The sequence below is a fragment of the Zeus faber genome, assembly GCF_960531495.2.
Source record: "Zeus faber genome assembly, chromosome: 1".
In the NCBI taxonomy this organism is placed as follows: domain Eukaryota; kingdom Metazoa; phylum Chordata; class Actinopteri; order Zeiformes; family Zeidae; genus Zeus; species Zeus faber.
Genome location: NC_137193.1, coordinates 3,993,936 through 4,006,442, shown reverse-complemented (window position 1 = coordinate 4,006,442; position 12,507 = coordinate 3,993,936). Strand labels below are relative to the sequence as shown.

Genomic DNA, 12,507 nt, shown 5'->3' with positions numbered 1-12,507 from the left:
CCGTGATTGGCCGGCTGTGGCGGCTGTCACCCAGGGCAGCGCTTAGCGGGCCCAACCTGACAGGAAGTGGTCGGGCGCCGGCTTCGGGTTTCAGCACCTGGACGCTGCAGGAATGCAGATGGAGCAGGTGTGGAGCCTCCACCACGTCCTCAGACCACAACCACCAACCTTCTCAGGGCAGCCGGGCGAGGGAAACTCCTCCAAAGTGAAAGTTGATGAACGTGGACATCAAGAATAATATTTGAAAGCCTATGCATTGGTCTTAGATGAAGCGCCAAAGAGTGGAGCGACCGGGAACTTGTTCCCGTCCGACACCACCATTTGCTACAATAGATTTCACCTTCTTAGCACCAAATGTGCGCTCAATTTGACGCGGTGTAATCCGCAAATGATCGACTCAAAGAATTTGATTCCCAAGAGGAAAGTATCAGAAGTATCAGAAGTATCTGCCCATCCCTCCTGACGAGGGCTAGAAGGTGTCCAGGTCGGTTCACAGGAAACACAATCTGATTCTGGGGGATAGAAGTGTTTCCTGATGTTCTTCTGAGGTTCTGCTAAGGTTCTGCTGAGGATCTTCTGAGTTCCTCCCGAGTTTCTTCTGAGGTTCTGCTGAGATCCCCTTGAGGTTCCCCTGAGGTCCTCAGTCAGAAACTTGGTTGAGTATAGTTGTGATGGCCAATGTCCAAGTCCTTGGTGATGAAGGTGGAGGAACGGAGCGATGGAGCTGGACTTTGGCTTTGTTGTACAGTTTTGAGCAAAAGAGAGTCAGACCAAAAACTTGAATAGAAGAAGGATGGATGGTCCTGAAGGTCCTCTTGAGGTGGAGAGTGCGGTGGGGGACTCCATGATGGCTCCAGTCTCCTGGTAGAGACTGGAGCGTTTTAAGTAACGTTATTATTTCACGGCACTGTGACCAACCTCAGCTTTCTCTAAAAGTAAAAATGCCTTGCACCAGAGCACGTGAGCACATCCACCCAGCTGTCGTAGGACCACCATCACCATCAGGCAACTGCGGATTCACACTTATCCGTCGCCGACGGATTCAGTGTAAAGCCGGCTTTAAAACCCAGGAAGCTAATAGGGAACCTGACAATAAACTACTAATAATAAACAATAAATACTAAACAGACCATAATGAGCATGTGATGTCTCCACCGTTCTGATTGGAGGATGGAGGAGTTTGAAGTTCATCCCAAATTTTGCTCAAACACGTTGAAACTGACAGTTTGGAGTTTGGAGGCAGCAATTTTGGACTTTGGACAAACTTTGTAAATATTTGAGAGCCCACGCACACACACACACACACACACACACACACACACACACACACACACACACACTCACACACACACACACACACACACACACACACACACACACACACACACACTCACACACACACACACACACACACTCACACACACACACACACTCACACACACACACACACACACACACACACACACACACACACACACTCGTCTTTCTTAATCGAGTACAAACATACAAGGAAACACACACTAACTTCCACACAGACATGCGGTACATGCCCTCCTACACACACACACACACACACGTGTTCAGTTATTAAACAGAAGCTTTTATTCAAGGTGACTTTGCCTCATCGGACACACGCGGGAGGAAGGGATTCCTGCCAGATTAGTCCAAATATAAACCCCAAAAAACATTGAGAAACATGTTTTTCCAGGTGGAGACGCTCCGTCGTTCTGCCGCGGGTGTGGTTCGCCGCTTCCTGTCGCGACATTTTAACCAGTCCACCGTGAGTGTGTACTTTAACGACGCGACAGAGCAAGGCGGAGGCTTTCTGAGGTCAGTGCTGTAACAGACCTGCCCTCTGCTGGCGGCAGGTGCTACACGCCACGCAGCGGACGGCTCAGACACCCGCCTCAGGATCCGGATCCGTCCTCGGTCACAGCCAAACAACAACAATAATAATAATAATAATAATAATTCATAATTAAAAATAATAAATCATAACGGTGATCCCCGGTGTTACACACAACACAGTTTCATCCGGACATGCAGGCCATACGGTCCTCATGATGACATCATAGAAGCTTTTTTTTGACAAAGTGGACATGGCAGCGACCCAATCAAAACGGACCGGCGACCCGGTTTCGGATCAGGACCCACCAGTTGAGAACCACTGGTTTTTGGTGCATTTCACCCCAAAAGACTTTAAAGTAGGACATTTTTGACAATGGACACTGTTTATTTAACCGTCTGTCCGCTACATTATCACCACACTTTGCTTTTTTATTTAACATTTCAAAACCGTTTACCATTGAACTTCACGTTAGGCTTCCTGAATAAGACTGATTGATAATAAAGACAAAAAATAAATCCTTATAATAAATAAATATATTATGTAATGGTCACTTCTGATTCCTTTACAACTTGTCTTGTTAAAATATTATTGTGGAAGGAACTTTGGGTCAAAAGACAATACACAAATAAAGATTTCCCTTATCACTTACTGTAGTTGTTTATTCAATAAGTATGTTTCCCTGGGATACACTGCAGGCGGAGGGGGGCGGTAGTTGATGCTGACAGTCAGCGGGAGCAGCCTGCGCCTCACCCTGATCATCCGAAGCAGCACCCGAGTGAGATGATTTGGGAGAAAGGTCACCAAAGTGTTATTCGGCCTCCGTCGGCGGCTGTCAGTTGCTTCTGTGCCGCTATCTCCCCAATGAGGCTCTTCATACCTGAGATAGCAGAAACTCTCTGTTGGACACGGTATCAGGAAAACAAACTGCCGCTTCCATTGATCCTCTCTGGTATTCATGACACTCCAGGAATGCCTTTCCACTGTGTTCCTTTCTCTTATCAAATGCTGCTGCTGCTGCTGCTGCTGCTGCTGCTGCTGCTAGTGCTGCTGCTGTTGTTGTTGTTGTTGTTGTTGTTGTTGTTGTTGTTGTTGTTGTTGTTGTCGAAGCCATCATTTTTCGCTGCAGGGTCCTTCTCAGCCTCAGTGCCCCATTTTCCATTTGACAGCTTTTCGACGATGACGGTTGATCCAAAACCTTTTTCAAACTCTGCGTTTCTCGACTACATCTCATATTGCCTCATCACTTGTTTCGTAAGTTACTGTATATCTTTTGTCCAGTGGAGACCAAGGACCCTATCAAAGTAAAAAAAGTGCCTCAACCCGCTTTCACACCCAGTGGTGAGGTCCCTCAGAACGTGTTGACGGAACATATGAAAAGGCGCCAACGGGGCCAGCGACAAGGCCAAGAGAAAACCTTTTTCACGAGTCGCTTACGTACACAAAGCAGCTTCTTACTGTACGTTCAGGCGTGATGATCTTACATAAACAAGGTCCTCTGAGCGGTGATGTTGGAGGTGATAGCTGAGGCAGCTCAGACGTTCTGGACAAACAGAACTATTGACGGGACAGAATCTAACGATCGGGGAAAAACACAACTTTTACCTTTGGCCTAATTCCTCCCGCGCGCACCAGAGCTTCAGCGATGCCGTAGTTTCAGCGCTCCCTCTCTACCGGGCCAAACACCTCTGTTCCTGCCCGGCAACCACCTAGAGGCTGCCGACCAATCGGGAAGGGGCTGCGGTTCGTTCCTGATGGGTCGATCTCCTTCTGTGATGATAAAAACTCGCTTTTTGTGCGATTTCAAGTTATTTTACAGCCTGAAGTTCATATGACCCCAAGCCAAAGCGAACATCTGTTTTTCCGCTCCACCCAAATGATGGAAGATGCGTCGCTTGGCAACGTGGCATAAGGGGTTGATGCCGATATCCCAACTGAAAACAAACTATAAGGATGAACTTTGTCAGGACGTGGGTTCTTCCAAAGGTCTTCCATACTGATAAACGGCCATTGTCCAATATCTACTTCCTCTGATGGGGCAGAGATTTCTCGAGCGTCCATCTTGTTTGTTTTTCATTCTGTACTTTCACCAAGTCCTAAGGAAGACTTGGTGGATAAAGGTACTTTTTATGACTCGCAAACCCAAGTCATTAAGAACATAAAGGAATCGGGAGACACTCAATCAGAAGATGGACATCGTTGGATTATCCTCTCAAGATCTCTCAAATAAAGACTTCCCAGCAGCCAAGACAGGAATACATGGAGGCCTCATTTTCCCAGAGTTCCTCCGAATCTCCTCTCAACACACAGCTCTGGGCGTCTCTGCAGATAGCGGCCGAGAAGGGAGTTGTCGTGGACGAAGGGAGCATCCACTCTGGAATGAGACGCAGCCGGAGCCATCCCCGGCTTGGAACGTGTGGCCTCGGCCCCATCCCTCCTCCCCGGCTCCTCCTTTCCTGCTCCAGTCCTCCCTTCTTCGGCTTTGCTCTGTTTATTCAACGGTTTAATATTTAGCTCGCCAACAAGCTCCCTCTTTTTTGTTTGTGGCTGCGCAGCCAGCCTGAGTCTTAGATCAGCCTCACACCTTCAACCTGGCCCACTGGCTGCTGGACCGGTGCACCGACTGACTGGTCGGAGGACAAACCCGCTGGTTGTCCGGCTGATACCTTGCTCGGCCGGCTGGTTTGTTGACGATCTACAGACGGAATCCATCTCGGCGTTCAAGGTCGTTCCCTGGATTTCCTGGATCCCTGGAGCTGAGCGTCAGGAAGGATGGGACCTCGAACCGCAGGTAGAAACGGAAAACTGAACGCCCGACGCTCTCGCTTCTACAGTTGCATTGACTCAAAGATAAGAGTGAGATCTTGTCGGTAAATATCAGGCATAAACATGTTACACAAACTCTAAGGAGTGAACTCCACTAACTACAGCCAAAAAGGACATCGTTTGGTCATAGAAAAATCAAAAATGCTTTAAGAGATTTGAAGAAAAACGAATTGGGATGATTTTATGTAAACATGTACAGTCCTGCAGTTAAGCAGACAACGTGTTTTTAAACATATATAATCTCACTATGAAGGTGGGGAACTGTCTGTCTGTCCGTCCATCCGTCTGTCTGTCTGTCCGTCCGTCCATCTGTCCGTCTATCTGTCTGTCCTTTGATTATCTCGACAACCGTTCATCTGATCTGACGCGGTGTGTCGCCGGGGCCCCGTGGACGTCCGGGGCCACAAACAGCGTCTCGCCCCGGTGCAGGGCTTGACGGGCGGCTTCATCACCCGCTCTGGAATCCTTGGGGACGGAATCCTTGACATTTTGTTGAACCGTGCCGCTGAAATGTGGGTGAAAGCCTCACCTTTTTAAGTTTTGGAGTGAAATTCAACTGAAAATGGTGAATCTCAAAGGTTACTTTGCTGTTTGATCGTTTCGGTTGTTGCTTCAACATTCCGCCTCTGCCACCTCAAACCCTGAGGCCATATTGACTGAAAATAGCAACTTGTATCATCAATATACTTCATGTCATGAGTTTGTAACAGGTAATAAGTGACTGCGCTGTGCAGTGGGGCTGAACCCTTGTGCATTGTTTTTGAGAAAGGAACGACTTTGAACAGTTTTGTGAGCTCTAAAGTGTTCTCCAGGGCTCTGCTGCATCGGTCAGTCAGAGCAACATCACCTCTTCTAACTTCCAGTGCATGGATGCGTGTAAAGGCAGAGTAGAGGTAGAGTAGAGGTAGAGTAGAGGTATAGAAGAGGTATAGTAGAGGTAGAGTAGAGGTATAGTAGAGGTAGAGTAGAGGTGGAGTAGAGGTAGAGTAGAGGTGGAGTAGAGGTAGAGTAAAGGTGGAGTAGAGGTATAGTAGAGGTAGAGTAGAGGTAGAGTAGAGGTAGAGGTAGAGTAGAGGTATAGTAGAGGTAGAGTAGAGGTAGAGTAGAGTAGAGGTCGAGTAGAGGTAGAGTAGGAATAGAGTAGTGTAGAGGTGAAGGAGGATAAAGTAGAAGTCAATTTAAAGTAGTGAAGAGTAGAAGTAGAGTAGAGTAGAGTAGAGGTATAGTAGAGTAGAGCTACAGAAGGGTAGTGTAGTGAAAGGCATGCTGGCTAAACATGGCGGTGGCCCCTCACCAGGAAGCCTATGAGAGCACCCTCACTTTACTGTTACCTTGTTGTGTTTCTCGCCCAATGGGACGTAAGTACAAGATGAAGTAACACAGTTAGGGCTGTGTATGTGTGTATGTGTGTGTGTGTGTATGTGTGTATGTGTGTGTGTGTGTGTGTGTGTGTGTAAACTTGACATTGTTGAACTGAACCTTAATTTAACAGTGAATATGTATTTGTCCATTTGAGGACACCGTAGCTCAGGAGGAGTTGGGGCTCGGTTCATTCTTTGAATATTTTTGTGGCTGTATCCATAATGCAAAGTCCATACCTTATACCCATACCAAGGAGTTATCCTGTACATTGGTGTATTCTGTGTATTCCTATATATTTGATTATTATTCTTTTGTATTTTCCAGTTATTTATATATATTTTTTATTTTTCGCAGACGACATCCCTCTGTTCATCAGAGAGTTCATATTAAGTCCGATAAGTCCGTTCAAACAGGATGTGGAAGCAGCTTTGATTGCTCTGACCATCAACAGGCGTGCAGCCACCCCTGATCCCGGGCCCAACTAACTTCTCAGCTCCTACCTTTTCACCAAAGCCTCTCTCTCTCTCTCTCTCTCTCTCTCTCTCTCACTCACTCACTCACTCGCCCCCCCCCCCCCCCCCAGTCTCTCCTTCTAAGGAGGAGAAGGATCCTAATCCCGGGCTGGTTCCGAGCAGATCCAGGCCCCGCAGCAGCAGTGACGGCTGCAGGTTCAACAGGAGGGGAGCCGCCGCCGCAAGCTCCACCTCCTCCTCCACCCCAGCACTGTCCAACCCCAAGTCAGGTAGCATAGTATATAGAATACACTGTATTTGTGATTATCGTGAAATAAATCCCCAACGTGGTGATAAGGTCTTGCATCTCCCTGATGGGTCTTATTTTGCGATAATGAGTGACTGGCTGCACGTTAACCTGCTTTTTAAACAGCTGCTTACTTGATAAAACAAATACGGAGTATTGATTTGTAATTGGTTTTTAATGACTGTATATTTTATTGATTAAACACAAGTCATTGAGCTCTGACCTGACAGGGACACCTTGAGATAAAAGCTTGTGAATATAAATAAGCGGTGTTGTCCACATGAAAGGGCTGGAAACATTTTGCCCAAACTTGTGAAAACAAAAAGCCTTGAAGTACTTCCCTGCGGCACTGCCTCCACCTCAGCCTACATGTACCCCCTCTAATCTGAGCGCAAGGCGGTCTCCATGTGCTGCCTGATGTTATCTGGTGTTCGCTTGTGTCCTCAGTCCTGAAGAGGCCGGTGAGCACGGAGGAGCTTCAGAAACCAGGGGGACCGTACGTCAAGAGAACCTTCACAGTATGTCACCGTGGCAACAACAAGACAGACACCCCCCCCCCCCAAGCCACAGGATTGGAAAAGACAATGATAATTCAACATTTTTTCTTCGTAAATTTAAAGCAGCAGCGACCTTATGCTCTCATACTTATCAAATTATAATACTTATCATATTATAATACTTCATATTATAACACTTATCATATTATACTACTTATCATATTATAACACTTGTCATATTATAACACTTATCATATTTTAATACTTATCAATTCACTTCATCTTCCCTTATTGCCGAGCACTGCTAGGCAAGTGTTCCATATGGGGAGTTAATGTGATGACTGAGAAAAACAAAATGTATCTCACATTCATGATGATGAATAAAGATGGCGATCAGCTGTCCCCAAAGTAACAAATGGCAAATACGTTCTGACCGGACCCGGGGTTGGACTCAGGTTGTTTGCCCATTTAAGGCGTTTGACTGCGTTCGCCGTGAAAACCCCGAGAGACACAGCTCTGCTTCTGAAAAACGATCTTCCAACAAAAGCTGCCGCTCTGATAACCGGCCTCCGTTTTGCCTCCAGATCGTGGGCGACGCCGTCGGCTGGGGCTTCGTGGTCCGGGGCAGCCGGCCGTGTCACATCCAGGCCGTGGAACCGTCCGGTCCTGCGGCGGCCGCCGGGATGAAGGTGTGTGTGATGGGAGAGGGAGATACAGAAACGTCATTTGTACCATTTGATATTGTCAAAAGTCCTGTAGCAATTAGGAACAGTTTGCCACCATGTTAGGTCCAGAACAAATGGACGTCGCCATCTTCCCGACTCCTCCTGGTAGCGTGCTGAAGTGTCCCTGAGCAAGACTTTTAACGCCTTAGATGCTCCTTGTGGCTGCGTCCATCGTTGCATGAATAATTGCAAGTCGCTTTGGATGAAGGCGTCTGCTAAATAACGTAATGTAAGTGTGGTGTGGGGGGGGTTGTGGTTTGAGCGGCCACACTGGATTTAGTAATTGTGGACCCAGGACCAGTGTGGTTGTACACCTGTTGCTCGCTTGTTGGTCTAACGAGCAGCGGGTAAAACCCCCGTCCCCCCACTCACTCAGGAGAGGAGCCCTGTCATGACCTGTGTCCGTCTGCTCCGGGCTTGTTCCACCCGGCCCACTCCCCACAATAAACCGGTGTGTTGACAACCTCTGTCTCTGTTCTGGAGGTCCCTGAAAACGTCACTTGGGTGGCGTGCGTCAGGTGAAACTGCCACAGTGGATTTCTTCGTTTTCCATTGACTTCCATTCGGTCTGAGGTTTTCTGGAGTAGCACCTAGTGGCCATTGACTGAACTTCATTTTAAAGCACCTCCACATTGGCTTCAACAGCCGGCCGTAGTGGTTGCAGCTTGGTTCAAACTTGACATCCACTCACGTGAAATGCAGGAGGTGTTCAATCACCCCGCCCAAGTTATTGAGGATGCATCGGTTGGCGTCTCAGCCAACTGGAATGACGCAGGTTTCCCAGAATTCCTTTCAGTGGAAAGGAAACTGATGTTTAAGTAGTTGACTCAATACCCCATCCATATTCCTTTCTCTTCTATGGTTTTATTCTGTACAGTTTATCACGGCTCGTGGAGGAGGAGACGCCTTTGCCAATGTGGTTGTAGTTCCTCTGGCTTCCTCTAGGGCGTCCATTGTGACAGATCTCTCTCTATTGATATATCTATTGATAATATTTTGGTGATACAACATTTCTACGACAATCAGTTTGTCGGTGTCAAAAAGAAGGCAAATAAAAATAAGGAACTGAACTGATTCACCTCTCATCCTCCCCCCCATCCCTCCGCCTCCACCCGCCCCCTCCACAGGTGCGTCAGTTTGTGGTGTCGGTCAACGGCCTGAACGTCCTGGACCTGGACTACAGGACGGTGAGCCACCGGATCCTGACGGGGCCCCGGACCGTGGCCATGGAGGTGATGGAGGAGACCGACCAATGAGGTGGCCCCGCCCGCTTGTCGTAAAGACAGCACACGGTACACAGTGCACAGCATCCCTGTCCTGTACCAAAGCACGGCCGAGGTCACTGTCCCCGTAGCAACGCCTTGGCGGGTTGTATAGACGAAAATGGGGCAAAATGGCGCCTGGTTTTCAGGAAATTCCTTTAGGACCGTTTTTTTGGGGGATGCTCAGCAACGTCAAGCGCTTTCAACTCCAACTACAACAACATTCACACTAAAAGTTGTGAGTAATATATATAAACATATATATACTAAAATATATACAGTACCGATTAAACATGTACTGTCAGCGCATCATTTGAAATTCTGAATTCAACGGATGTCTTGACCACCGGGGGGCACTGCGGTGACGCTCCTCCGTTGATCTGAATGACTTCCAGTGGAGCCAACACACCCGGCATACCATAATTGGGTACGAGGCGTTGAGCGTCTCGCCGCTGCTCGGCGCTCCACTGGGACTGTCCTGATTCTGCAGTCCAAACACCGCCCACCAGGGGGCGCCTCCCAGCCTCCAGCTGCTGCAGCCGCCGTGTTGGTCTGAGCCGCCGGGAGTGTGTTTCTGCTCCGAGTGGAGTTTGGACCCACGCACCACCTTCCTGCTTCCTGTCTCACACACACACACACACACACACACACACACACACACACACACACTCCTGCAGAACAACATGTTTTTCTGTTCTCACGTGTGCACGGCACGTGCACAACCGTTCACACTGAGGTGCATGTATACACAGCCACATAACACATCATACACATCATACACATCATACACATAACAGCTCCTATAAATGCACACACACACACACACACACACACAAATACACATGCACACAGAAACGTTTGCATACACACACATACAGACAGACACACACACACACAAACACACACACACACACACACATGAATGCACACAAATAAACGCACGTGCAAACACCCCAAACCCTGTGCGCGTGGTGGCTGTTGCTGCAGTTCCGGGCTCGACCAGGCGGTGGCGCTGAGAAAAACCTTTTTTCCTGTTTTTATTTTGAATCACTTGTTTCACTGTCACTGCTAATAATAATAATAATAATAATAATAATAATAATAATAATAATAATAATAATATTTATTATTATAGTCATTATTATTATTATTATTATTATTATTATTATTATAATCTGTTATTATCTATGTTTTTATTATTATTGATTAATTTGTTACCATATTGTTGTATAATTGTTTATTTTATGTTCAAGCATTTTTTGGGCGTTTTAAGTTATTTTTGCAGTAAAATAAAGATTTTTTTTTTTAAATTACAATAAAGTAGAAGTATTTAAAACACATTTTTAAATTCAATACTACACAGGACATGGTGACCGTTTTTAAGCTGCAATACGGCATAAGAATTTATTTTAATTTGGTTTTACAATATTTGAGTTTATTGTTTCTTTATTGGTGTACTTAGTAAAACTATTAGTAATACTTACTTCAGTACTTCTAGTATGAAAAGTCTTTCATTTGATGTCTTACTTCAGTGATGAGATGAATTGCATATATTATATATTATATAAACATATATAATTTATGATATAAACATATATTATACATACACATATTATATAGTATATATCATATATTATATACTATATAAACATATTATATATACATGTTGTAGATACATGTTATAGATATATATTTATTTATAGTTTGTTTTAAAGGGTTAGGGTTAGATAAATACTTGATGTTTATGAGGAAATTTTAACTTTTGACTGTGATCACTGCTTGGTTCAATGTGTTTTTATCAAGAGAATATTATTTCCAATTGATGATCATTATTTTATTTAGAATTTTCATCCAGTAACTGAAAGCGTTTCAGGTTTACACCCGAATCAAATAAACTGAAAATAAGGGATTCACATTATTACAATTCAAGAGAGTGAACTGAAAGTCTTAGGGATTGGAAGGCAATTCACGCGCTTCACGTGGGATAGGAGCAAAAAATAAAGCAGAAATATGCGAAAGAAATAGAAAAAATAAATATAATAAAATAATAATAAACAAACAAATAATAAACAAAACAAACATCTCTAAAAAACAAGAGCAGTGGTGCAAAAACAACCCAAACACACGGTGTAACCAAAGTGAGCAGGAACACATTCAGAATTAAAAATAAAAACGCGAATATGAAAGAGGTCAAATAGAAACAGGACTGAACTTTGGCTTCTGAGATCCACTGTTTGAAAGGCGTCGTGTCAGTTTTCAAAAGGTGAAAAGAACTGAATCTTTGTACTTGGTGAAAAGTCCCCAAAAAACGGTTTCTTTCCTCTGAAATTGTTTTCAAGCCTCACACCGAACCCGAACACGCAGCCGGCAGCCGGCGTCCGCCCCCGGTGGCCGTCGGGCGAACTGCGCCTGGGTTTTGCATCCCATAATATGTCCGGTGAGAGACGGGAGCGGTTGTTTTGTTCCAGGACAGCAGGAAGTCGTTCGACCAGCTGGACGTTGACCAAGTTTTCCAGGAATGAGAGTTCAAAACTTTTTTTTTTCATATAAAAACACACGATTCGCTGATTTGAAAAATAGATTTATTGGCGTCGGCGTCGTCGTCCTTCCTTTGTGCTCGTGATACATTGACTTGGTTTAAAGCCCTGCTCCGCTAAAAAAAACTGACGGAAGCGTGGGGAGGAGGCGGGGCTTATTTCGTGGGAGGCGGGGCTTATCGCATGGGAGGCGAGGCTTATCTCGTGGGAGGCGGGGCTTATCTCGTGGGAGGCGGGGTTTATATAATTGGAGGCGGGGCTTATCTCGTTGGAGGCGAGGCTTGTCGCGTGGGGCGGGGCTTTTCGCATGGGAGGCGGGGCTTATCACATGGGAAGCGAGGCTTATCTCGTGGGAGGCGGGGTTTATAGCATGGGAGGCGGGGCTTATCTCGTTGGAGGAGAGGCTTGTCGCGTGGGGGCGGGGCTTGTCGCATGGGCGGCGGGGCTTATCGCATGGGAGGCGGGGCTTATCTCGTGGGAGGCGGGGCTTGTCGCGTGGGGGGCGGGGCTCGTCGCAGCTTCTCTGGCGTGGGGACCCGGTGGGAAGGAGGCGTCCCGGTGCGATGTGGTGCTTTGTGGGGTGGGGTGTGAAGCGCCTTCAAGGCTCTTCAACGCGTCGTGCGACTAAAGCACTCGATGGAAAAATGGAACGAGAGCAAAACCATGAAACTGATGAAGTTTGTGTAGAAACGT

General features: G+C 46.4%; 1 protein-coding gene across 1 annotated transcript; it reads left to right on the top strand.

The window, feature by feature from the left end:
* Window positions 1-5,948: 5,948 nt before the first annotated feature.
* Window positions 5,949-9,271, top strand: LOC307242079 (DEP domain-containing mTOR-interacting protein-like; the record flags this gene model as incomplete). Its single annotated transcript, XM_080016414.1, has 5 exons — window positions 5,949-6,030; window positions 6,618-6,776; window positions 7,241-7,311; window positions 7,875-7,979; window positions 9,143-9,271. 5 exons carry the CDS (start codon window positions 5,949-5,951, stop codon window positions 9,269-9,271), a joined length of 546 nt encoding a protein of 181 aa, XP_079872540.1.
* Between the last annotated feature and the right edge of the window lie 3,236 nt (window positions 9,272-12,507).